This window comes from Pocillopora verrucosa, chromosome 14, assembly GCF_036669915.1.
Source record: "Pocillopora verrucosa isolate sample1 chromosome 14, ASM3666991v2, whole genome shotgun sequence".
NCBI classification, from domain to species: domain Eukaryota; kingdom Metazoa; phylum Cnidaria; class Anthozoa; order Scleractinia; family Pocilloporidae; genus Pocillopora; species Pocillopora verrucosa.
Window position 1 is genome coordinate 11,759,498 of NC_089325.1, and position 27,307 is coordinate 11,786,804.

A 27,307-nucleotide genomic window follows, 5' to 3' on the forward strand; every position below is an offset into this window, starting at 1 on the left:
AATAATGAAATTTTTGTGGGGATGGTCAGTTGTGGGAGATGTTTGGAGATAACTCTGGTACAAGTTCTAGGTGAATGTAGGTGGCAAAGATTTTTTTTTCAATCTGTCAGTTTTTCTAACTGGAAATCTGAAAATGAAATTGGAGATTGAAAAGAAAAGCCAAAGTTTGGACCCCCCCCTCCCTCTTACCCAGTTCCCAGCACACTCTGCACCCTTCTAATCCATATCCATGGCACATTGAAGGTCAATGCAAATGAAGTTGATCCAGACGACAAACAGTGAGATTAAGTGATTTATATTTCCGTAAATTTATATTCTTGTTTCCTTCAGATAAACACTGTTTCGGCAGGTGTATAGAGGAGTCTAAACCAAACCTGCTTGGATACCGAAAAATATAACTTTTGGTATACTGTAATCATGCTGTATTCTGAAATGAAGAGATAAATTTGGCCGTAATTCAAATTTTCCATGCTCCATCACTCCGCTCTTAAGATACTTGGCAGCTGAAGACACCGGAAACGTATCTTCCGGCCTAATATGAGCGAGGTCTGGGCACATTTCACTTCGTTGCTTCTTTGGCGGGCAACATGTAAGCGATCGAGCTTTTCCTTACACTGAAACATGGCTTCTAAAGCATCCTACAGACCTGTAGTCAAGAGAAGTTCATCGGAGCTGATTGACGTCTTAGATAGTTCGGAAACCAGCGCTGCAGGTAAGTGTTGTGATTTCGCTTTCGAGAGTTGGATATCAACGACCTCGATGGAGGTGGAGCAGGATCAGACAAGGCTTGTCCTTCATTTGTTTAGAGTTCACAAGTAGAACTGAGAAAACGTTTATACTATATCAATATATTTGATCAGTTTCAACCATTTAAAAACAAATTAAGTGCATTCCTGTCCGATCGATAGCAAAAAGGTTTGAATTATTTTGAATAAATTGTTTTCCAAAGGCCATTTGATCGCGGTTGCAATTTCTATGTTTTCTTTCGCCGGTGATGTCTTCTAAGGTCTTGCCTTTACGTTTGAAGCGGGTTACTTAGCTTTACCTGTGATCTTATCGAACATTTGAAGCCATTTAAAAACACCTGGAGCAACATAAACACAAAATCGTCGGGTGATCTTCTCAAAACCGGAAGAATGCGAACAGCTGAAAATAGCCCACAATGCGCAAGCGCGTCTCTGTCAAGCTCTGAATTTTAGGTGGATTCTGGAGGCGAACAAATGTGTATTTGTTTTTTTGAGGAAATGCTTCTCTCAGTTGAAAATCTTTATGCTGGCCAGGGGTGTTAGTGATCTGGTCGTCGAAGTATGGCAGAAGGTTTCAAATTGACGGCGTCAGGTTCGAAAAACGATGGAAATAATGGTTGGTATACAATTCGTTGAAATTGAAAATGGGGAAATTTAAGTTAAAACATGAAACACCCTTGTCAAACTCGAATATAAATCGTGTTAATTGATATTCTTTCTAGGAATTGAATTGCCTATACGCGTTTTCAGGTCTTGAAAATGCTTTACCTTTGATATATCTCAGTATCATTCGATAGGTTTCTCGTTTGAAGAAAATCTATTATTGTTGGATTTATATAAAATCATTTGCATTGATTTCAAATCTGCCAAAGGCCTCCAAACCCCTTGGTTGATAAGAAAATTTAGTATTTTTTCCATGAGTGCTCGACCCAGCTATGTTTCGTTTTGAAGCAGAAGTGACAAATTGATTTTGGATGAAAATAAACTGATATAACTTCTTTTGAGTCGAGTTCACGACAGGTGTAACGCACCGAGGCCAAAGAAAAATTCATCAGCTGTAAGCATGTTTAAAAACAGTAGGCCTCCGTTTATAACGCGGTCTCCAATCGTTTTATCTCCTGGTACATATATAATTCACATTTTGAACATTTACAGTCTTATAACATTGATGCTGGTTCTGCTTCATTTAGAAGCTTAGACATCTTAATGCACATATATATTTTTTTAAACTCTTCCTTAACACTTTCTCCTTCAAAATAGGGCTTTAGTTTTTTTCCCCTTCTGGTGAAATATTATTTCTGATAAAATAAACCTCTAAATTGTGTTTGGTAAAAAAAAAAACAACATTAAGCTTGTTTTTAGAGTTATCCTGATTTAAGTGGTGTTGAGGCACCCATCGAAAAACCAATGTCACAGTTGTAAGAAAGTCTTTCTGTGTCATTTGATCTTAGCCTACCAAGGCTAAGTAAAGCTTTGGTTGGGAACTGAAAGAGGCTCAAGTTATCAGGAGTTTGAATTATTTGGAGTAGGCAGCAAAAATTGGCAGATAAATTAAGTTTTGTTACTTTCTGTAGGTAATTGAATTTATTTGCAGTATAGAAAATGGTTGAGTGAAAATGAAACATTTTGAGGAAGGATTTAACAGGCAACAAAGCTTTATAAAGATACATTGCTTTGTAATTGAATGATACTGAACCAGTGGAACCTGACTTGACATGCTTTGAAAAATGCCAAATAGATACATGACTGCTTAGAAATAATTCTCAATTTCTTGTCTTGACCTGTTACACAGTTATAGTCATAGTCTAAATAAAACTGTTCAGAGTAGGAACAAAGCAACTTATTAGGTATGGGTAGATTCAAGTTGTTGAGTATTGTTTTACCAAGGGTGAAATTTAGATGGAGATTGGAGAGGAAGTTGTTTGAGTTTAGGCTCCTGTGTAAAAAATGATGTTGGTTTTGGAGTGCCAGTACTAAAATCATGCAAGATACCATTGACCTGAGGGTCACTTCTTGTCATGGGTAACACTTTTTTGCTGCTGTGTACAAGTTTATTATTTTACCACTTTTATTTAATATTTTAGGTTAAATTAATATTCAAGATGCAATTTTCTTGAAATGAAATTCAGACAGGGACAGGTATTGAATTGCTAGATTACTTACAAAGTCATCTATTAGCCCAATTTGTGATCTGGCTCAATTAAAGTTCTTCTTTTGATTTTTTCTGTTCAAAACTGTTGATTTTGATCATAACAGAATTATTTCATGTTTTAAATCATAATAAATTATTTGTTTATGAAACCTCATGGTAGATTTGCTGTTTGGTCAGGAAATGCAGACACAGTAAAATCAATCAACATGTGGTCAAGACATTAACTTTACATAGCTTACTGCAACAATTTCAGTAAATTAAATACCAAGGCTTTTTTTCCTGCATTGCATTTTATGTCAACATAGTCTGTGGTATTGAGCCTAGTATTGTGTTCATCTTTCCTTAGCTTTCTGTTTCATTAGCTTTCACTAAAACAACATTTATTTCATATTAAAATTCAGGGGGTCAGTTTGACATCAGTTGTCATGGATATTTTATAGCATTAAAAGAAATTTAATTTCTTGTAAATTTTTAAACTGTGAAGACTCTCCACCCAAATTATTTACAATATTGGTTTGTTGTTTTTGAAAAAGTGTGGTCCTATACACATGGCTCTTCTTCCATCAATAATTTTATTCCACAAGGTCTTAAAGAAATGTTGATCAAAGGGATAAAAAAGAGCTTATTGCTCTGAAATATGGAGAAACTGAAAAATTATAATATTTAAACTTAGCATTGACGTGTGATTTAATTTTAATTAAAAGTTAATTTTTTGCATAACCATTTGATTTTGATTTCAGACTTTCTTTGCTGCATTGTAAATGATTTTATATTTGTGATTATAAAAATCATGGAGTAGGGAAGAAGCTTTTTTCTTATTTAAATAACTTCTTTTTTATTTATTCATCTAAGAATTTTATGCATTCAAATTTTGAATCAATTAAGTTTTCTGTCTATTCTTATGTGCATGTACCTTAATTTAAATTATTAAATGCTGACATTCATGGCCATTTCCACCTAAGTGTCGTTAGCATGAGAAAACGATAATTCCAAACAGATTTATGACTTAACATTTTCTTGTTTTCTCTCTGAGCCCTGATCATTAAGTGTTAAGTCAAAAGTAAACTTGTGTAAGCAAAGTTTGTTTTTGTGTGGGTAGTTTTCCTTTGTCTGAAAATTTATATATTTTTATTTGCTGCCTCTGGTAAGATGTTTTAAACTTTTGTGTGGTAAAAGAAAATTTATCAAAACTGCTGGCCTTAAATAGTCACTGAAAAATAATTGAATTTTACAACAGTTATAGGTAATAGTGAAGTTTTGGTTAGAATTTTTTTATATTTACTATGTAAATAAATGAAAACGTATTTCCTCCATGTAGATTTTATTTTTTCCCCACAAAGTGAAACAAGATCAACCAGAGTTAAATTATTTTGATTTCATTTTTTTTAAGGTAAACTGTTATGAGCAGTGTTTATGAAAGAGTTGTTGCCTCTCTTTCAATTTTGATTTTCCAAACAAAATGCAGCTTTTATTACAACATTGTTACTCCTAAAAACTGTGACAACAGTACACAAATGTATTTAACACAAATTCTGTTCTCTGTTAATTTAACAGGTAACAGTTCCTCTGAAATTAGTAACATTAGTTAAGAGTAAAAAACAAACTTTCATTAGCTGCCTACTCAGCAGGTTTTGCCTCTTTACTTCAAAACTTACTGAAACCTCTCTAATGCCCAAAAATTACGAGTCCCATTTTGTGCTTGATTTCAAAACAATGAATTGTGTGGTCACACAGAATTGTTGGTCAGCAGCACTTATTAGTATTTAATTAGAGTCGTGATTATTCAGATTGTTTCTCATTAAATTATTCACATTTTTGTCTATTTTTACAGATAATTATGGATCTCTTAAAAATGATGTTACTGATGGTTCAGAAGCAGAGAGAGTTATCATCATTAATAAACCACAAACTCAGCAGTTTTGCAACAACAAGATTAGGTTTGTTTCTTAAATATATACAATAATTATAATAAATACATGAAATGTATGGTTTTGTTTATTATCAAGCTGAGATTCACTGTGTGAGACAGTTGTGAACTAAACTGAAATTACAAATGAATTTAAAAGTTGAATTGTATCAGAATTATATTGTATTATTGATTAATAATTGAATTGTTTATTTTTTTAGTTATCTATTGATTTCATCATTAATATTTTATTGGTTTGCTACTAAAAACAAAGATCTTGCATGTTTCATGCCTAATAATGTGCTTGAAAAAATTACATGCTTGTGATTGGCTGAAAACAAGTTTATTCTCATGTTACACAAGTGCAAAGTCGTAATAGAAGTGCAAAGTTACAAATTAGTATGCACACACTTTCAAAAGTTTGTCTCTCTTGACTTTCTGTGATGTTTTTTCATGTACATTGTTAACAAAATAATATAATTTCAAGTGCAGTTTGGTGTAATAAGTACTTGTAAATTTTTCAAAGACTTCAAATTGCGCTTGCCCTATGGGCTTGTGCAATTTTTTTGTCTTTGAAAAATTTACTCATGTACAATTATATGTGTATTCGTGCTGTTAGGAAGTCCTGAAAGTAGTAACTACTCAAAATCCAACCTTTCTTAAAGCCACCGTCTGGCAACCTTAAATCATAAATGCCTGCCAGAAGGAAAAAAAAAAGTTTATTTGCCAATGAAGAAAAGAAAGGAAAAGGAGAGCTTGTGCCAAAGTACATGACATGTTATAGAACTCTAAGAAATTTAGAAAACAATTTACATATATCAATGTCAGCGAAGGAGAATGAAAGAAAATATTATGAAAGACAATGATGGAACACAGATTATACTTACTGGTATATCCAGTTGGAACTTTTGACCCTGACCTTGAGGGCTAATTTATGAAAACATTAAGAATTTTCTTCAGGTCTTCCATGTTCATGACAAAACAAACAATCTCTTTATTCAATGACCATGGACAATATTTTGTTGTATTTTATTATCACCAGCAATATATATTTTCATTTTACAGCACTGCCAAGTACAACTTCTTGACATTTCTTCCCAAGTTTCTCCTTGAACAGTTTAGTCGATATTCCAATGTTTTCTTCTTGTTTATTGCACTTTTGCAGGTGAGTGAAAGTACAAACTTTTACTATAGGGCAGTAGATTTTGTACATTCTATACTCAATTACAACTTAGGGGCCAAATAAACATGGGGTGGGTGTCCGAAAAAAGTTTTAATGAATGTCAGTACAATTATCACAATTCATGCGTTTCCTTCAAAACCGGGTGAAAGATCTTAATTACCTTTACTCTGTAACTTACACAGTCTGGTCCTCTTTATTCCTGGAAAAATGTAACATTCATTTGATAAATAGATTGAGTAATTACCAATAGTTATTTCTAGGAGTAAATATGATGATCTTCACTTTGAATTCATGGTGTTTATCTTTTCATTAAATATTCTCCATCCTTGGGCCAAGTGATTGAATCGAAATAGAAATATAAGACCATGGGAAATTAATTTCTTCTCCAAAGAAAATAAATTGATTTTGATATTAAATGGTTTCAGCAAATAGATGATGTGTCTCCAACTGGGCGTTATACCACAGCTGTTCCTCTTCTCTTCGTTCTTTCTTGCTCTGCTGTAAAAGAGATCATAGAAGACTATGTAAGTTGCTTTTTTTAATATATATAAAATTGGATGAAGGGTAGTTTTTTTTTAATGTGATCAATAATTATTTTTCTCACAGAAAAGGCATCAAGCAGATGACCAGGTTAACAATCGTAGGGTTAAAGGTAACTATTAATTCACAAAGAAATTTGACAGCTTCATCAACATGTACCATACTTAACATTGACAAAAGTAGTCCTAATTTTTTTACAAGACAGTATATTGTATTAGGAATAGATCCTCATACCTACAAGTATTACATGTTCCAATTCTTAAAGTATGCAAGACACTTGACTGCCAAATGTTAATCTGGAGCTTGATTTATCATGGGTTACTCCTGATTTTTTTTCTCATTTTTTTGAACACTAGTTAATTTACAGCATCTTCCTTCTTTGATTGCCTTGCACAAAGTTAGCCAACTTTATTGTGATGCACTCAATTTTTTGTCTTCTAGTTCTTAGAGATAATACCATGCAGTCGTTACTATGGACTGAGGTGAGAGTTAAACCATAGACACTGTAAATGACTACAGGTTAGTATCAGAGTATTCACTTGCTTTTTGTTAAATGAGAATCTTGTTATTTTTTTCAGGTTCAAGTTGGGGATATAGTGAAGGTGGTCAATGGACAATTTTTTCCAGCAGACCTTATACTAGTTTCATCAAGGTGAAGTTTTTTTTGGTTGGTTAACTGAAGGGAACTACCAGCTTTTATATGTTAATCATTTGATGTAAACATTTGTAGGTCAGTCAATCAGCATGTCTGTCTGTCAGTCAATCTGTCGGCAGTTGTTCAGTCAGCCAGCCAGTAAGTCAGTCAGTCAATTTGTCTGTCCGTCCGTCTGTTGGTCCATCAGTCAGTTGCAATCAGTGAGTCAGCTAGCCCTTTGATGCTTGAGGCTTTCATTCTTTTATGGAAATAGAGTGATACATTATCACAAGTGTTGTTTGGTGCATTGTTTTGATTTCTTTCCTTTGCAGTGAGCCAATGGGAATGTGTTACATAGAAACATCAAATCTTGATGGAGAGACTAACTTAAAAATCAGACAGGTTAGCAAATGATCCCATTACTAATTATTATTAATCAGGCAATATGATTTGTAATCAGATAAAATGATATATATTTGATAGATTAATAATTTATGAATTCTAATAAGGAATTTGTGCTTCAAGTTTTGTTAGTAGCAGATCTGCTCATTACAGATATTTTAATATTAAAACATCACCTGTACATGAAACATTTTCTTACTGATAGCAAACTTTATTACATTTTTTGTACAGGCCTTACCCCTTACTGCAAAAATGACATCACTTCTAGAGATTCGTTGTATGCAAGTATGTGGATTTGTGGTGCAAAATGTTGGTTTGTCTGATTTTACTTTTGAGAAATGAAGGAATGTGTTTAACAGTGACAAATTTGTCGTTAGGGACGTGTGGAGTGTGAAGGACCAAATAATCGACTTTACGACTTTGTTGGAAATATCACTCTTCAAACTCAAAAGTAAATATACTGATTAGAAACTTTGTTCTATTTATAACTAACTATATTAGTTGATAACCTATCATGAGTGTGCATCAAGATAGGCTGCCCCTTTTGTAATTTGTCTTTTAAGGCGCAAATTTACTCAAAGGAAGTATTTTTCTTAGTGAGACTTAATTTCATGATTTGGGGTGATGATAATCTCAAAGTGGAAGTGGTAATTAATAAATGTCACCTTTTTTTTTTTTTAGATCAAAACCAGTTGGTCCAGAGCAAATCTTGCTAAGAGGAGCAAATTTAAGGAACACACAGTGGGTATTTGGTGAGTTCTGAACAATTGAGTTATACCTAATTACAGTGAAATTGTCAAAGAAAAAAGCACAAAGCTAAAATGAAAAAGGCAAGCAAGAATTAATCAACATTATCAGTTACCTTCTTATGATCTTAAAAAAGAGTTGGAAAAGTCAGAAGAAAAATTAATGATATTATTTTATTTGATTATATTTATTTTTATTTATTACAGTCTGTTTATAAAATGTTATTGTTATTATTACAATAACCCATTACTTGTGATCTTTTTAGGTCTAGTTGTCTATACCGGACATGACTCAAAACTTATGCAGGTGATGTCATTAATATGTCATTATTGATTGAGTGAGGGGACTGGACTGTAAAATTTGGCTCATGGTCATGATATATGGGCCAAGTGCACTGAGGTCCATACTTCTTGAAAGAGAGCCAAATGTATTCCTGTCTAGCCCAACCTAACTCAGTCAGCAAGCATGTTATCTTGTGACTGCTGGTCTACCTATTTCCTCCTTTCTTCTTGTGTCTCACAAGGCTGGCACTGTGTATGCCATCTTTTGCAGCCTTTGAACAGGGATTTTTCTGTGTTGTGTCTTGACAAAAGCACACACATAACTGTATTGTACATCTAACAATTTATGATAATATTTTGGTAGCTTTATTGCTAAACAAAAATGGAAGAAATTAAATTATTGTTAAAGCAAAATATTAAGCAGTTCTTGTTACACACAATTTGGTGATATCTCTGATGTAGACCATGAGTTGATGATTCTGTGATACAGTTTTTAAGAACCTTGGTTGAATTTTTTAATAAAGGTGCATTCCTGATGCATGGCAACTTTTCTCTTGTTTTTCAGAACTCCACAGCTGCTCCCATCAAGAGGTCAAATGTAGATCACACTACCAACATTCAAATCTTATTCTTGTTTGGGCTGCTTCTTGTCCTGGCTCTTTGCAGTACTATTGGGTTTAAGATTTGGACAGGTTGGTGCATTTGTGATATTACTGTTGTCACTGTTCTTCATTAGTTTGTAGTCAAATTTACACAGGCTTTCCTTTGAACTTCTGGGAGAGGCTATGGCCAAACAGATAGCACAATGGACTCTAGACAAGAAAACTGGGTTCAGACCTGGTGGGGTCATTGTGTTGTGTTCTTTGTCAAGACACCTCACTCTCAGGGAGTTTCTTCACCTTGGAGTAGTAAACTGTCTGGGATGCCTGATGGAATGCTGACGGGTAATCTGTGATGGACTGGCATCCCATCAAGGTTAGGGGGGTTGGGTGTAGCAGAACTCTCAGTGGCTTCATGCTACAGAAACCTGGATAAGCTCTAGCTGGATGTAGAGAGTTTACATTTTTTTACCCTCTGGTCTCTTTGTGGTTAAATTTTCTTCACACACTGACTGTGCACTTGTCTCACTTAGGTTGTACACTGGTCAATAAAATTCAATATTTGTGAACCTTTATTTTTCAGATAACCATCGGGACACTGATTGGTACCTGGGATATTCTGGTAAATAAAGCATGATAGTACGTAATCAGAAGGTCATGTAGATAGAGGGCTGAAATAGTGACGCTGGCAAAAGAGTAGGTGAATTGGGGTGGGGTGGGGGGTGGAGGTTGTTAGAGAAACCTGATGAAAAGTTGGGAGGTAAAATACCAAAAAATTCCACCAGGCCAACTGTTAACCCTTTAACCCCTAAAGTTACTAGCATCTCATTTTTCCCTATGATATCACCCCTGTATCATACATTAAGGTCATGAGCACAATGGAAATGGTCACCAACCAAAGAAGCCTATGATTGTTTAACAAATTCTCCTTGTCAGCACCTAAAGAAATGTATGGAGAACAGTATGGAGAATATGCATAATGATGTTCGGATGTACAAAGGGTTACGAGCAAAATAAAGGCAATAAACACTCGCAAAATTCCTAACACCATATGACACTGTGTACACAGTGGTAGTCCACTAACACGTGCCCACATCTGGGTACACGTGGACACAATGTAGGGGGGTGTAGCAGTATCATGAGTGGTTTTGTTCAACAGAGACTGGGATAAACTGCAGACGATCTTTCTTTCTTTGCTTTCTGATCGCTAAAAAAACATTTTCCTCAGCATGACAAAAACTTGTTTTTCTAGGTAAAAAAGCCCAGAATCTTGGCATGTCCTTCTTGACGTTCATCATTCTGTTCAATAATCTGATCCCTATCAGCTTGACAGTTACACTTGAGGTACAGTCCAATGATAAAAACAGCATTTCTCATTACTAGGTAATACGGTTTTATGGTGCTATTGCTACCGACAACTTACCGACGAACCACCGACTGATTACCGACAGATTACCGACTGTCAGCACTCTGTCGGCCACTTGGTGGCCAACACCTAGGCTGAAAACTTTTGGCAGGTTTTTCGGGAAGTTTTCTTCCCAATAGCCCATTATTGAATGTTACTCGGCTACACGGTCACAAATTGTTTTAACTTAATTTTTTTTGGTTCATACAGGTTGTGAAGTTCATACAAGCCATCTTCATAAACCTAGTATGTACTTTTGCTTTTAATTCATTGTTTCTTGCTCTAAAAGATACAAGGCTATCAACCGCATTATATGCACTATCTAAACGTCCACGCATCCAAACACAGCTCGATAAGTTAGTGAACAAGTGCGTACATCGAAGTGTCTCCAAACAAGATACATTTCATGTAAACTGACACAACACGTCACCTTAGTTCCTTCTTCGGAGATGTTCAATTGAACTGTTCATTTCTTTTGTCACAGGATATTGACATGTACTATGATGAGACAGATACACCAGCAATGGCAAGAACTTCCAATCTGAACGAAGAGTTAGGGCAGGTTTGTTCTTATTGACACCTGATATGTATTCCTATGAACCATGCATGTACTTGAAATATCGTCACAAGGTGAAAGGTTATTTGGAGAGCTTAAATGGGGTAAGTTTCTCAAGAAACCGTTGTGCTGCGTTGGTGGGAGAGTATAACAGGGTAATTTGTATGATCAACTGGAGTTGATAACGTAAATTGGCTACCGTAAAGAGTTTTAAAGCTGACATTTCAAGCGTTAGCCCTTTTTCTTAGCTTGTCGATTGGCAATTATTTAATAAGCTGAATTATTATAATATGTTGAGTTGTTGGAGGAGACACATAGGCGACGTTACCATCAAAACTTTTGCTTCTTTATTATATAAAATAAAAAGAATCCATTGTGGCGTGGGTCTGCACAATAATAAATCACAGAAGATGTAGAAATGTGGTGAGAACACCAGTGACACACCAGGCGCATTGTTCTTATCAGACCGTCAAAGGCTTTGACGTTTTCTGTGATCTGCTACTGAACATGGAAACTTTTTCTTAATATGATAATATGGGTCCTTAACAAACGCTGGAAGATGTTGAGCTTGTGCAGGAGACACGAAAGATGACAGTTTAGAACTCCGCTTCTTGAAAATACTGCATACTCCCCTGCTATCATTTCGTTAGACTTAAAAAACGCTCCGATGACTGGCAGTCCTGACAAAGGCTTACAGCATGAAGGCCCTGTATTGTCACCGAGGCACAAACCTGACTGAGTTAGTTTCAAGTCGTCGTTTGAGTTTGAGGCACTTTTTATTCTCGTATTACACAGGTGAAGTACATTTTCTCAGACAAGACAGGCACGCTAACAAGAAACGTGATGGAGTTTAAGAAATGTTCCATTGGAGGAATCAGTTACAGGTAAAAATGATAGATTATCAGCAATGCATGCTGTTGAATACCAACAATGAAACCCGCGATGGCATGAAATCTTTGCCCGAGATCGACCTCTTAGGAAAGATATGACTTAAAATGTTCCGCTGAACAGTAAGTGATTTTTAGCCTTAACACCGAAGTTTAGAACAAAATGCGGCAAATAAATCTGTGAACGATCGACTCGGGTCATTTCTGGGGGAGTAGCTGGAAGCCATATAATTATGGGGATTGGAAACTCCGATCTCTGTTGCTATGGATGACAAGGTACAGACTTTAGGAAGTAAAATCGGTGTGTTCTTTGTCATATACTTGATGTTTTGTTTTCTTTGTTCATGTCAGTGGTGGAAGAGAAACGTTCATGGATCCAGCTCTGTTAGATAATCTTAGAGAACACCATGTAAGTATATTGAGCAGCTACATACATAGTTAATTATCACATAATTGATGTACAATTTAACCCAGCTAACTCAAACCCCCAAGGAAAACAAAAAATGTTAGCGGGGATTAGAGTTAGCTGATAGTAAATGACTGAAGACATGAGCTCAAGACTACAACCAATCACGATTTCGTCACACTCGATCCTCATCGATTCATAGAGTCTTCTTGTTTTAACCCTTTAACTCCCAAGATCTGATTGTTAATTCTCCTTTCTAGCGGTTACACTTTTCCTAGTAAATTAGTGACGAGAATTCGGTTTTAGATCAAGATGACAACTTTGACATGATAAGTCTGAGTATTCTCGTTACCTGTGTGCTTAATAATGTATATATATTATAAGGAGAAGTTTCATGTTGATCACTTCTGGGAGTCAAAGGATTAACTTCGAATTCCCACTGACTCCTGTGAAATTAGTTTTAGTTTTACGAATAGCGAACCAAATGCACTCTGAGTCAAATGTTTTTGTGATGGCTACTTAATAAATATCGAAAAAGCGGACTTTTCTATGCGCATTCAGATGAAGCTCTGCTAACAATTTTCAAGGTTGTATTAATTGTATTTTTATAGCCGACAGCTTCTGTGATTCGAGAGTTTTTGACGTTATTAGCTGTATGCCATACAGTTGTTCCGGAAAGAGAACCAGGAAATCCTGATAAGATTGTTTATCAAGCCGCCTCTCCAGGTACAGCGAATTCTGCTTTACACTGAGTCACCTCAAATGAAGCGTGTAATCATTTTATTCAACATGGATTTGAATAACACTTTCTGACAGAGTTTTGAGTCAAATTAATGACATTTTGTCAGGCCAGTTTCTAGTGCATGCATTGATTCGTTATGCGACATTTTGTTGTTTGTCGAACTTCTGTTATTGTCCATGGATCATCTGCAGGCTATCAGTAGATTTTTGGCGACGGTCGGTAGAGTATAGCCGATGATGAGGATCAGATAGAAACACTGATTAAGAAAGGATAGTCTGTTGATTAGAGACTTTTTATATTAAACATAACAGAGTTAACCAGAATTTATTTTTGTTTGGTCTCGATTTAAAATTGAGTTCTTTATATTTTTAGATGAAGGTGCTCTGGTGAAGGGAGCTAAGAAACTAGGCTTCTCGTTCAACGTCAGGACTCCTACATCAGTGATTATCAACGCGGTACGTAAGGCACTATAACAGACTACCAATGTATTCTCTGAGGCACTATAGCTGACCACCAATGTATTCTCTCAGGAGAGAGTTCTTGAAAAATTCCTGAACGGATTCACGGCATGGCTCTAGAAACCCATCCCTTATTTTAGATCACAATGAATGGTTTCAGACCTGACGAATGTGAAAAACATTGCGTCGCCAAAGGGCATTCTTAAGTCTAGGCCGCGTTTGGAAAGAGTATTCAGAACCTGACCCAATGTCCTTCCCAAAGGGTCAAAAGCCACACCCTTTAGGGGCGTATATACCTACTAGGCTAATTATGGCCTCAGCATTGGAGTACCACCCTTCTTGGAATGAGGTACAACCCATTGTCATGAAGCCTTTATATTATTAGATGTAGTTTCTTCACACTGCTTCGATCCTAAGCGTTACAAATTCGATTATAGCTGCAATCTTTAACATTAGAGCACCCGCCCTTTCCCCCATTCCTGGGATGAGTTAAAACCATTGTCAGTAAGCCCTTATATTACCAGAAATAGTTTCTTCATACTGCTTCAATCCTGGGCGTTACAATTGCGATTATAGCTGTAACTTGTGTTTTCTTCTTGACACAGATGGGCCAGGAAGAGGTGTATGAAGTCCTAAATGTGTTAGAATTTAACAGGTAAATGTGAATCTTTTAAAAACTTTGTAAGTGTCTGACATTGTTAGAATGAATTCATGGATCGTAGATCAATTCTTATCGCACGATTGACGATTTAGGCGACGAAAATGGAATGGAGAATAGCAGTTTAAGAAAATTATTGAATACGATGTTCACAATTATTGTACTGAGGCCATTTGAGGTATTTATCAAGTTGGCGGGGATGGAGATAGAAATATGAAACTCCAACTAACATCAAGAGAAGATAGAGTGTCCTCTCTCGCTAACATGTAATATCCGTTGTCTGAATTATACACCCTAATTTTCCTTTGAACCGGGGAACAAAAGCTTGCAATCTTCAAATTACTTCTTCATATAATACCTTTCTTTGCTCGGGCTCCAAGCTCAATTTTTAAGATGTCGCCTTTTGGCGACCTTCACTTGTGAAAATGTTCTTCATTTCGACTTTTGTCGAAATGTTAGTCGCCAAATAGATTCTTTATACTCGCCATGGTGACCAAAATGGTCGCAGCTTGTAATCAACTGTTTTAAATTTGCCAATAGAGAAGCTGATGAAATAAATGAAAATTAGATAACATCATTTTTTGCCTTAGTCAACGTTGTATTTTATTTCATCTTTAGCACTCGTAAGAGGATGTCTGTAATTGTTCGAACTCCAGAAGGAAAAATCAAGTTGTACTGCAAGGGAGCTGTAAGTTTTATTTCAATATTCTTCCAGCTTTGATTTTCTGTTAGGTTCAATTCATATCTATATTTCATAATGATGTTCATTTGATTAAAGTTGAATATCTACTAGTTAATTACGAAACATTTATGTGTCATTTTGTTTAAAAGGATACAGTAATCTTCGAGAGATTGCAAGACAAACAGATGTACATGGATAGCACTGTAGAGCACTTGGAGGACTTCGCTAAAGAAGGTAAGTTGATCAAAAACTGCAGCATTCAGTGGGTTAAATCTTCGTTGTGTGCCCGGACATTTCCGATTTTTCCGACCAATCATACGGTAAACGCTGTTAGTCAGATTTTCATTATTACAGATGAAATATTAGCCACTTAAGCACAAGAAAAGCTGAACTATTTATTGCACTCTTGCCTGATTTAATTCCTGTATTGCGGTGGTTTTTTTTCTTGAGCAAGAGACGGCTTAAAACTGTTCTTTCCTATTACGCTTGTGTTTCGCATTTTCCTAGCTATTACGGCTAGATTTAAATACTTGAATGTCACTGCCGAAAAAAACAGTCTCTTAACCTGAAAAAATTGTCTGAAATCAGAAGTATACAACCTTCTCCCCCGCCAGGCTATATGCTTCTGTGCATCTGCCAGAAAGTTAAAAATACTTAACTTAAAAATACCCTTTCAAGCTGGAAGTTTGTGGATTTGCGTATCTCTTTTTGGCAAGTTTACTTCTATTTAGGTAAAATTTTATATGATGCTAAGTGTAACATGAAATACAGTGAATTGTGGTTCCTGTGAGACATCTCGATGCAGGAAACCCTTTTACGCCTCTTGCTCCAAATATGGTATAAGCCTATTGCCTCAACGCGCTTGCGCTATGGAGACTTGTGAAATTGATATCCTAGTAACGACTAGTTGTGTGTAATTTTCCATCCCAGGTCTACGCACTCTTTGCATAGCAATGGCTGAGCTGGAGCCTGAGGAGTTCCAGCGGTGGAGTGATATCTATTACAAAGCTTCCACAAGCTTGGAAAACAGAGAAAAGAACGTGGATGACGCTGCTGAACTTATCGAGAAGGTTGACCAAACATTTTTTGCTTCGATTCCACGCATATGACAAAGCGAACTGGGCGTCTCTCTTGTAAGAATTCTAAACTAGTTACCTTGTGCTGCTTTGATCTGTCTGATGTTCCTGATTGGTTGATACACTCTAACCCTAAGCAAAATCAGGGACCAATCAGGGACCGATCTCTGTACAGCTTACGTCATTGTAGTAGAAGGCTTTTAGGTCAAATTTGCTCGTGATAAATTTTCCTTACGACCAAGTATCTTATTAATGTATTTTTGTTTTTAAACAGAATTTGTTCCTGTTAGGCGCCACGGCCATTGAAGATAAGCTTCAAGAGGTAAGTTTTAATACAGTGCCTTGTCGCAAGATATGACTGGCTATTTTATGATCTTACTGCGTCCTAGGAAGGAATTATCGGTTGGTGTACTTCTAGTAATGGGTCTTTTTAAATCAAAATTCAAGGTTAATGTTGTCTGTCAAGGTTCGAAAGTACAGAACACTCAAAACTAACGTCCTCCAAAAGTTGCAACCTAGATAATTCCTATTGTCGTCTTGTTGATAAAACAAACTTATCTTCTTTTTGAATTACTCTGCAACAAAGTACTAGTTTACTTAAAACGGTTCTTATTCTTGATAAATCTGTTTATGCTTTAACTTTTTGCGGTAATTTTTTTTATACGATGAAGTTGTTGTTAAATGAAAGCAACAACACCACGCTTTCAAATCCAAGTGACCAAGGTCTCCACTTTCAGAAATTTATGGATTGATAACACAGAAACGGACGAGAAAATTACCTTTAAGAAAAGGGTGTATTCGTTTTAATCTTGTTTTGTTCATTTGTTTTTAGGGTGTCCCAGAAAGCATTGCTGCCCTAGCGGATGCCGACATTAAGATTTGGGTTCTCACTGGTGACAAGCAAGAAACTGCCATCAACATTGGTAATATTCATCATCATACTCCGTAATTTTCCTTGGAATTTAAGCTAGATAAGGTGACAAAAAAGAGTAGCCATGAGTTCTTTCCAAATCCTTGGCTCCTTTAGACTCTTAAAGGGGTCACGGGTTTAAGAACTGATTTCATGAGTTTTCACTCGAGTAGTATTACATCTTTCAAGGTTAGATCTAGCGAGAACACAAGGGCAGAGACCTACGGCAGTAAAGTAAGTGGTAAGGACTCAAGTTTTTTTTCAAGCTTTGGGGCCATGATAAACGCCTATGGCCACAAAATCTTAAAAAAAAATACACGGGTCCGTACCCACCCTGAATAACATGGTACGTTTAGTTTACATTAATAAAAATTGGGGATCCCTACTTATTTCTTGACGTGTCTGCGCCCGCTAAGAGAGCCGTGTAAAAACGCCTTTTAAGGTCAAGCAACAGTATACTTGCAGAAATAGTATTTGCTTATTATCCTTCTATTTACAGTTTTTTTCCTTTTTTTCAGGTTACGCTTGCCGTTTGCTGACTCCGGAGATGAAGCTGTTAATCTGTGGCGAAGAGACACTGGATGTGAGTAGTTTTTGATGTGCAGAGGAATCATGTCATCTTTTTATCATCATTCTAAAGTGTGGAGAGAGAACGCCATTTGCTACAGTATGAACTAAATACGAAGAGGGTGGGTACTACCAGCCCACCCCTGGTGGGGGGGAAGGAGGTGTTAACAATGCATTAAATTTTTTCAATTTTTATAGGGCACGCGTGAGTGGTTGAATGAACATGTCAAATTGGTGGGTCGGAGTGGCTCATCGAGTAAGAGACCGTCTGCCACAAGGGTGCGTTATGATATGACACATTCTTTGAGCTTAAAGTTGTTTTTTAAAAGGTTTGAAATTGGCTATTGACGAGTCGCTCTGTTTTTTTTCTCTTAGGATGATCTTGGACTAATCATAACTGGCAAGGTAAAATGTGCTCATATGATTCTTTCCACTCCTTATCTACCAGCGGGAGGCGAGGGGGCCTGATGATTAGCGTGCTGGACTGCGGGTCGAGAGGTCTGGGTTCAAGACCTGGCCGGTCTGGTCATTGTGTTGTGTTTTTGGGCAAAACACTTTACTTTCACAGTGTTTCTCTCCAACCAGAACCCAGTTGTTCAAAGGATTGATATCTCTATCCGATGGTGAATCACTATACAGCGGATAAGTGTTCACAAAACGTACTGCGCTATCCAGCGGATGGGGTTATCCACACATCGAACAACCGGGGCCAGGAGTATAAATGTGTTCCAGCGAAATGTTAAGGAAGCCTGATGAAATGCTGGGGGGGGGACCTTGCGAGGGACTGGCATCCCATCCAGTGGGGAATAGTAATACTCCTTGCCGCTCCATGTTACATAGAAACCGAGATAAGCTCCCGCTGGATGGGACACTGGACTCAAGTACAGACTTCTCTTTAAAAATTCTTTTAACTTATTCACAAGGACATTTTTGGCAGCTGTGAAACTTTTGGGTTTTCGACTCGACGTTGTAACGTTTTACATACAATTTGATATTCTGTGCTTTTAGACTCTGTTGCATGGATTGTCAGATGAACTCAAGTTGAGTTTCTTGGAGCTGGCTCTCGGTTGTAAAGCTATCATCTGCTGCAGGTTAGAGGAATATTTTATGTTCCCTCCTTGTTCTTGTAACACTAAACCGATATCTAAATTATTAGTTTCGAGGTAGTTATTCATTGGAGTGTTAAAAGGCAAAACTAAAGCAATATGAACCTCAAATCAGAACAGACACGACGAACCAATAAAAACACTGTAAAGACTCGTAACGAGGTTCAAGCGCGGGAAAGCGCGGGAAAGCGCGTGCGACCAGCGTGCGGTTTGGTTTTGATTTACATCTGATTGGATGAGTATTTCGCGCGACTTTATTAACTAATCAAAAACCATCTTGACCAGGATGTATTTTTTTTACATACAGAGTGTCTCCTCTTCAGAAAGCTCAAGTTGTGCGACTCGTCAAGCAGCACGTAAAGGACGCCATTACTCTTGCTATTGGCGATGGAGCAAATGATGTTGGCATGATTCAGGTAAAAAGTTTTAACTTCTCCGATTTTTTTTTTCCGTATTAATGCTTGAATATGGTAAAGTGCATTTCGACTGAGTATCGATTAACCAAAACCAAAGTAATCACGACGACCAATAAATGCAAAGGAACATATCAAAAGGAGCCAATCAGAAATCGAGGTGAAAACAGGCGGGAAAACCCCGCATCTGATTGGTTGAGAGGGTGCCGTGATGAAATCTCGAATTGCTTTCGTCTCTCAATTGGAAATTGCTCTATCAAACAGATTCAAGACTTACTCTTAGCTGAAAGGAAACGATATTTGGAGTTCTGCGGGGGGAATTGCAAGCTCAAACTCTTGGTCGTCACGCAACGCCACGAAATGTAACGCGATTCCTCCCCCTAAAGGCTGATGCAAATCGTTTCTGCTTGTTAATGCATGCGCAGTCTTCTATTTTGTATGTGAGTCCACATTCCTGCGGTCAACTTTGCGCGATAGTAAGCGTTATGTGAAGATATTCTGCGCTATTTAAAATGGTCTTCTCAAAAATATATATGATTCTGTTCCGTAGGCGGCTCATGTTGGTGTAGGTATCAGTGGAGTTGAAGGTCTGCAGGCTGCCAGCGCTTCAGACTACGCCATTGCACAGGTTAGGCAACATTAAGTTAGTGTAGTTAACACTGGTAGCGATAACATATCGAATGTTGATTGGCTCTCATAATTTTTTCAGTTCCGTTACCTGAACAAGTTGTTGTTTGTCCATGGAGCATGGAGTTACCAACGACTAGCCAAACTCATCCTGTACTCTTTCTACAAGAATGTCTGTCTGTATGTGATTGAGGTAAGTCCAGTTAACTCTGATTCTCCAGTCCTCATGACTAAATCTCTCAGAGGAATCGTGCGGACTTTTCATCTCATTTGTGAAGTGTAGGCAAAAGTGCTTTTACCGAGGCTCAATTCATTTCCCCTTTTAATGTCATTCTCTAATACAGACGCTTTCTTCTCTCCTTTCTGTGTCCGCATGACAGGTTTTTGTATACTGGAGCAAACATAAACTTTCCCCAGCAAGCCTTTGTACGAGTATGACCGCGCGTGTTAACTTGAGCGCGGTGTCGTCATACGTACGTCATCGCACGCGAAGTTTCTCGCACATGCGTGCTTGAAGTTGCGTTGACAGATTTGGTGAATTCTTAAAGCCTTTTGTATGAAAGGTTTCAGCTGATATTACCTAATATCTGAGGCATTTTTTCGTAATATGCCATATCTTTTTGTTACAGCTATGGTTTGCACTTGACAATGGATTTTCTGGCCAAATCCTGTTTGACAAGTGGTGTATTGGTATTTACAATGTGGTAAGTTTTTATTTGCTGGAATCCAGACGTGGTTTTCCTGCAGCGAACACTTTAATTTGGATTAAACGTATTGAAAACGTCCTTTGCTCCGCCACCAAATGTCAGCCCATCAGAACTCAACGTCAATACGAGCACCCGACCTCAAGCGCGGGAAAATGCGCCAATTCAAATGACGATTGGATTTAGTTGATTTGCTTGATTGAAAAGGTGGCGTTAGTATTCTTCACCGAGAACAGAGCGATGCTAAGAAAAAAACGATGTAGTTCTAAGTTTGTTTCGACTGTAAATTGAATTTTTCCTGTATGTTTATAACCATTTGCCTTTTAATTGCCTGTTCAATTCAGGTATTCACTTCAGTTCCCCCTTTAGCCATTGGCTTGTTTGATCGGACAGTGACGTCAGAGAGCATGCTCAAATACCCCAAACTGTACAAAGAGTCACAGAATGCCGAGATTTACAATACTAAGGTAACAGACTGCTCAGCGTGTGTTCCATTAGGGAGTATTGTTTTCAGCCAGCGGTTTTTATTGAAGGTGTTGCTTAGTAGCAACAGAAAGTGCGTGTCAACGTTAAGTGCACGGGAAGATGCTCATAAAGTCATTGCATGAGAGAAATCCAAGAGTCTTTGGGTTTTGTGTAGGAGAGAGGTTTTCTTTTTCGAGGAAGTGACAGCGAAAGAAAGTGAATTTAAGTCTGCTTTTGCTTGAAATTGGGCCAAAGTTTTAGCGGTCAAGAATTGCGGTTTCTGTTCATGATTTTTTTTTCTTGCTGCAAAACGATCCAATTGTTGTGTTTTTGTAGGTATTCTGGATGTGGATCGCTGCGTCTGTGTACCATTCCTTGCTGCTGTTTTATCTTCCCTGTTTCATGCTAAGACACGGTGAGTTTTGACTGATGCTACCTCGCTTCTTAGAAGTAAAAAAAAAAGAAAACCAATTTGCTTCCATAGAAAATGATTTCTGTCTGCTACTTTCAAAACAATCTCATGTTGCATTGTTGGACTTTCAGAGGCCCCTTTCAGTGATGGAGTTATTGTAGGCGAATGGTTCCTAGGAAATGTCGTATACACGGTGAGTTTAATTTGGTTTGTTACTCGTCTTATGAGCAAAGAGAGCTTCATGGTAAGGCTCCGCAGTGATTCGATTCTCAAACCTGGTATCAACTGTGGCTAAATTTAATGATCTTGAGGTAAATATTTTCCTGTGTGGCCCTCCCACTCGGTCAATACGGACATATTGTTGACCTACTGGGCCTTACAGAAAGACACTCAAGTCATTCCTTTTCCCTCCTTAACAGCTAGTCGTCATTACGGTTTGTATAAAAGCTGGAATGGAACTGGACACTTGGAACTGGGTTAGTGGCACAGTTTCTGGTTGTGTTTGTTTTATTTTGCTCTGATATGAATTTATTGGCGTTTCTTACAAATGTTGTCTTAAACTGCAGTTGTGTCACGTGGCCATTTGGGGCAGTATCGCCAGCTGGTTCATATTCCTGTTAATTTACTGTATTCCTGATATCGCTCTGTATATTGCTCCTCACATGATTGGACAGGTATGGAATTGTTTTTTGTCTTCCGGCAACCAATGTAACGATCTAATGTGCGGAAAAAAGGGCTACGTTTCTAAAGTGCTGTGTCGGTAAGGGGTGGGGTATTACAAGATAATTTGGTATAACTGGGGTTGGGGGTGGGGGTATCACAAGATAATTTGGTATAACTAGGGGTGGGGGTGGGGGTATCACAACATAATCTGGTGTAACGGGGGGTGGGGGTGGGGGTATCACAAAATAATTTGGTAGAACTAGGGGTTGGGGTGGGGGTATCACAAAATAATTTGGTATAACTAGGGGTGGGGTATCACAAGATAATCTGGTATAACTGGGGGTGGGGTATTACAAGCTAATTTGGTATAACTGAGTTGATATGTCAATTAGCGACTGTAGAGAGTTTTTAAAGCTAGCGTTTCTATTGAATAAGGTCAAACGCTCAAAAGGCCAATTTAAGAAACTATTTACGGTGGCCATTACACATCATTCTATATTGGAAATACTTTCAAGCAATATTCTTTTTGGTCTCTGTACGAAATTCTCTTGTGCAAGGATTTAAATGAAAACTGCAGACGAGACTTAAAGTATGGAAACTAATTGTCTTGTCTGTCCACTACTTACTTGTTCCAGGATCGTATGCTGTACTCTTGTATTGTGTTTTGGATTTCTCTTTTCATCATACCGATGATAACACTGCTGCTGGATTTCTTATACAAGATGTAAGCAATTTCTCTGTTCTCCATTTTTTTTTTCTCTTTTTTTTTCAACAACCATGACGAAAACTGTTCTTGTCTCCGCCAATGCGTTACCTTTTTTTGTTGTTGTCTTTAGATTTCGAAGAACATTTTACAAAACTCTGAAAGAAGAAATTCAGGAAGTTGAAGCTGAGCATGTAAGTGCAGAATCTTTTACTTATTTATTCTTCTGTGAATTACACAGAAACTCGAATTGGCTTTAGAGGTGTCAGAGATGCAAAGTAGAAAATGAGAACGTACTTCGCACGTGCTAACTTGGGCTCTCCTCTCGCGTGGTCATTTTGTGGGTGCGTCGCGCGCGTTCAGCTATTTTCCGTACAGGCCAGCACTACAGAGCTTACTTACTTACGATCTCCAGAAGCGGTTAGCTCACGATATAACCACCACGTGATTCGTGTGTTGAATAATGTCTTATTCTCTGGGAGATCCTTTGATAGATATTGAAACACTACTGATAACAATTGAACAGGCACGTTTCTTGTTCTGAGCTTTCGTTTCTTTCCCGTTTTTTTGCAGGGAGATCCAAGTCGTTTAATTATGTCAGATCATGCTATACACACGTAAGTAACTTTGTCCTTTAAACGTTTGACCGGTAAATGAGGAATTCATATTTTGTCCCATGACTTCTCAGAAACCGTAAAGTGTTCTGTGGTCTGCCTCTTGTTAAAACTGTCTTGATATTTCAGTTATGAAATTGCTATTTTTTAGACAAATCTGGTCACGAAATGAAGCGTTTGAGGACAGGAAAGACCGTGGTGCTTCTGCGCGTAAGGAAGTTTATTATCTATCTCTAGTTTTATTTTAGTGCTGGTTTAAATTCCGAAAAGTTTGTAAGTCGACAACGGATCGTACTCTCTGATCTGTTGGCCTCATGTTGTGTTCTTTAAGTCATTTTGAAGAGTGGTCAGTTTCAAACTTCACGCGATCTGATTTTGTTTTTCGTTGTTCTTGTCGTAGTTGGATTTGCCTTTTCTCAAGAAGAGGATGCTCGAGTGGGACAGGTAATTACATATTTTTCTCTTTAAGGGTTACGAATTACGGATCGCGTATTTCGGATCACGGATTACGGATCACAGTTCATGGATTAATGAGTACGGATTACGAATTGCACTATGCACTAGACACGTTTCTATCCAGCGGAGAGCACAATGCATTTCGGTAACACTTTTCCACTGGTTAGCGATTTAACCGTTAGACAGCATTATCCGCCCTTTAAACAACTGGGTCTGGTATATTGAGCACAGTTTCGAAGTTAATTCAATATTTCCTTTATCTATTTATTTCAGGCAGAGCTTATTCGTCGTTATGACACCACTCTGAAGAAACCTCGAGGCGACTAAAGCACTCATCCTAATCAACCTCACGTTTGAGAAGTAGAAAATATTAGTGTTATTATTTTTTTCATAAAAAATTTATATATTATTTAGAGGGTATTTCGCAATATCAATGTTTTCGAATGATGGAAATTATCATAATTCTGAATGTAAATTTAGGAAATAAGGAATATTGTTGTATCATATTTTTTTTTTCGTCGAGCAAGGAAAGAAGTTTGTTTTTCGGTAGAATCTCGTCTTTAATGCGGTATAAGATGTTCATAGACCGTCCTTAGTTAAAGTATGTTGCTGGGTAACGTGACCTTACCAATTACGTAATGCCGACACAAGGCTCGTCCTCAATCTGATTGGGCGTTAAGAGTCGGACGGCGTTCGTGTCTTTTGACGGAGATTTCCGAAAACGTGATACTATTGGGAGTCATAGAAAGCAAGAGATTTTGTAGAAGAAAAAGCACCATTGTAGCCATATGAATTTAAGTTACGCACTCCTACGCGCTGTTTAATACAGTCTTTTTTTCTTTTTTTAATACAGCGTTTATTTTTCTGTATGATAATATTTTTGGAGAATAGTTAAAACTTGCTCAAACGAAAATTAGAGTTGCGGGAACATTAAGACAAGAGTTAGATTCTGTGTTTATTCAATCTAGTTGTGACTTTATTGATCGGAGTTCTTTGACTCCCGAAAGGGGTCTGGGGCGACAAAATTTGACGAAAACCGGGAGAGAAATACGCATCGAGTTCCACGGCACAAATTCATTTAACTGGTGCACTTCCCTTTAATAACATCACTATCAAACAAAAAATAGCGAAACTAGATTTTTTTGGTTTTGTGTGGGATCTTTTTCTCACGCCCTGAACTGAGTTAGACAGATTTTAGCGAAAGATAGTTGCGACGCATTTGTTGACAACTAAAATCAGCTCCAGTTCTCGTTTGATCCAAGTTTGTGGAATTTTTTTTTGCATTTTATACGTACAGCTGCTAATTTTGTCAAATTAATTGAGAGCGTATAGTTTGGTTATGTTGCTTGCATAGGACTCCAATAAGTTATAGAGATTTATGTCATAGTCATATACCTGTTTTATGCAATAACGCCAGTTGGAGGTTACGCCTCATTGAAAGTTTGACTCTAACGAGTTCGCGCCCCACTCCACCACACTGAGTTAACCACCTAATGGAAAAGAACTGCTTGGCCCCAGACCATCACGCCAACCAAATAAACTTAACATTCAGGCAGGTGTTTATGCATTTGAGTTTAAAAACCGTGGATTCCTTTTTAAGTTGATTGTGGAGCACAGAGATTATAGATTTTTAGGCAAGTCACCCAACTGCATGTGGTCACAAAGCAAGAAGTTTGGATGATGATCGTGCGGTTCTATGGTTTAATCTGACAGGAAAAACTTTTTGTCGCAAAGAGAATTCAATGAGTGGAAAGACTTAGAGGTGAACTTGTTGTCTTTGAAAGGGCGAACTCGTCGTAATGGAAGCGAACTTGCAGTGGGGCGAAACCTTCCCTTAGCTCATCATTTAGTATAAAGCATAAAAATGATATGCGAATAGTTTTGTTACATGAGGCATGGCTGTAAACTGGCGTCCTTTCCTGTCTTTAAACACTTTTAGAACTGTGTTTCCGTTTTTTCACATACAAATGGTCGATCAAAATCGAAATGTTTTCTCATTACCGAGAAGGAAATTAGCCCTTAAAATGTTATTTAAAATAAATCGAAAAAATTATTTAATTCTTTACAATCAAAAAAGTTAAAGATTTCAAACTTTGCCTTCTTTGATTGGAGACTGCACAATTAGCATTATGTTTACAAAACGTTCATTTTAATGGAAAATCTTCACGTGGACTTTATACCAATCACCACTTTGTCATCTCTTAGTTCTGTGAATTAGCTGGATCTTACTGTTTCTAAGTAGTCTCTTTCTTTTGTTGTCACTCAGCATTACATATTATACGAAGTAGTTGATGACATGGTCTGTTACCATCTACGCTAGAATGGACTGATGAACTATGTAAACAATAAAGTGAAGCCTAAACAAATGATGATCTCCTGTGTAGGTGTTTATTTATTTTAAGTTCATAAAGCATCATTAAAAAAAAAGACAAACAAACAACAGCGTATAGTTTGACACTATAGGTTTGATAATCATTCAAAACCCTTAGTCGGAGGCGAATGAGTTAAGTCAAAGTAACATGTTTCGAACCGGAAAAGTGAAAGAGGACAGTTTTGGGTAGATCTGTTTCAGACAGATGGGATGAAGAAAAAAACTTGCACATAGAGCACTTCGGCGGTTAATAAAGAGCAGCTGAAGATTCTGCTTTCCCAAACGAAAGCGAGACGTGAATCTTTGTCGAAGGAAATGCAATACCACGAAAGGTTATCCCTCGAAATTTTCATCAGTTTCGTTTCCAAATAAATGTCCGTTTCTCTTCGAGAAATTTTTCTTGTCTAACGGAAGTGTTGTTCAAACTGCCTTGAAAAGATGTCCAGCTTTTGAAGAGGCTAGTTAGTGACTTAATTATAATTTGGTGGAAACTACACACACTGTCCACAAACAGTTTTTGCTCAGGTTATTACGAAAACAATCATTTTTTCAATCGGGAATGCCTTTTTTACGCGGCTCCTAATTTTCGAATAAGATCGCCAGGAGACGAAAAGGAGGGAAATGAGATATTTATGTCACTAGTGAGCGGCCAGGTTGCTAAGCAAGATTTAAAATGGCGACATTCGTCGTTAATATATGTTGAAGACAGGTTTCGAAAGGTTGACTGAGAGGAAGGATCATTAAATATTTAGATTTCACCTGGAACTGGCAAATCACGCTTTTGAGTATTCATTAATTCCTCAATTTTTACTGAAACAAAATGAACCCTGGGTTTGTTGCGAGCGCTAGCAGTCAAGCTTCCCAAAATTGTGTTTTAGGATTTTGCACTCTTGCTAAAAGAGGCCATCTAAAGTCGCTTTTGGCTTAGGCAAGTAACACGTGTTCCGTGCTAACCCACGTGTGAATCTTTTGTGCAAATAAATCGACTGCCATGGAGGAAAAGTGCTCGCGGCAAAGAAATGAAAAGCGCTTGATGCACATCAAGGAAGTAGAGTTTTCGGGTCCAATTACGTCAAAGAAGTAAAATACAACTGTAATGTAATTTAATTGAACGTATTTAATTTTCTACCGCAGATTATTTCTTCTGCAAAAGTGACATCACTTGGCAAATCTTCTGTCAAAATGATAGCTTTACCTCGGAATTCCTTTCAGGAGAGGAACCTTGTCTGATCTTTT

The 27,307-nt window shown here is 37.3% G+C and overlaps 1 protein-coding gene across 2 annotated transcripts; it reads left to right on the forward strand.

The window, feature by feature from the left end:
• The first annotated feature begins 503 nt into the window (after positions 1-503).
• On the forward strand, positions 504-26,066 carry LOC131789665 (phospholipid-transporting ATPase IA). Of its 2 annotated transcripts, none has more exons than XM_059106813.2 (46): positions 504-712; positions 4,730-4,835; positions 5,870-5,969; positions 6,413-6,511; positions 6,594-6,639; positions 6,969-7,009; positions 7,106-7,179; positions 7,494-7,563; positions 7,795-7,848; positions 7,941-8,014; positions 8,245-8,315; positions 8,576-8,616; positions 9,157-9,283; positions 9,774-9,812; positions 10,443-10,534; positions 10,806-10,841; positions 11,080-11,157; positions 11,947-12,035; positions 12,390-12,447; positions 13,056-13,170; positions 13,559-13,641; positions 14,250-14,299; positions 14,921-14,990; positions 15,134-15,218; positions 15,915-16,054; positions 16,335-16,382; positions 16,893-16,983; positions 17,489-17,553; positions 17,736-17,816; positions 17,913-17,942; positions 18,546-18,628; positions 18,951-19,059; positions 19,607-19,684; positions 19,766-19,876; positions 20,313-20,387; positions 20,732-20,854; positions 21,189-21,267; positions 21,396-21,457; positions 21,684-21,740; positions 21,831-21,938; positions 22,563-22,651; positions 22,764-22,824; positions 23,204-23,247; positions 23,396-23,454; positions 23,645-23,688; positions 23,974-26,066. In XM_059106813.2, the coding sequence occupies exons 1-46, from the start codon at positions 622-624 to the stop codon at positions 24,025-24,027; spliced, it is 3,480 nt and encodes a 1,159-aa protein (XP_058962796.1). In that variant the 5' UTR covers positions 504-621; the 3' UTR covers positions 24,028-26,066. The 2 variants fall into 2 exon arrangements, with proteins under 2 accessions (XP_058962796.1, XP_066017115.1); XM_066161018.1 differs by lacking the exon at positions 504-712 and adding an exon at positions 1,179-1,362.
• The last annotated feature ends 1,241 nt before the right edge of the window (positions 26,067-27,307 follow it).

Bases quoted from the DNA above. Each gene is read 5' to 3' on its own strand.
- LOC131789665 (XM_059106813.2), top strand. From the start codon at position 622: ATGGCTTCTAAAGCATCCTACAGACCTGTAGTCAAGAGAAGTTCATCG. The intron at 19,877-20,312 runs GTAAGTCCAGTT...TTTTTGTTACAG, and splicing joins TCTGTCTGTATGTGATTGAG to CTATGGTTTGCACTTGACAA. The intron at 20,388-20,731 runs GTAAGTTTTTAT...TGTTCAATTCAG, and splicing joins GTATTGGTATTTACAATGTG to GTATTCACTTCAGTTCCCCC.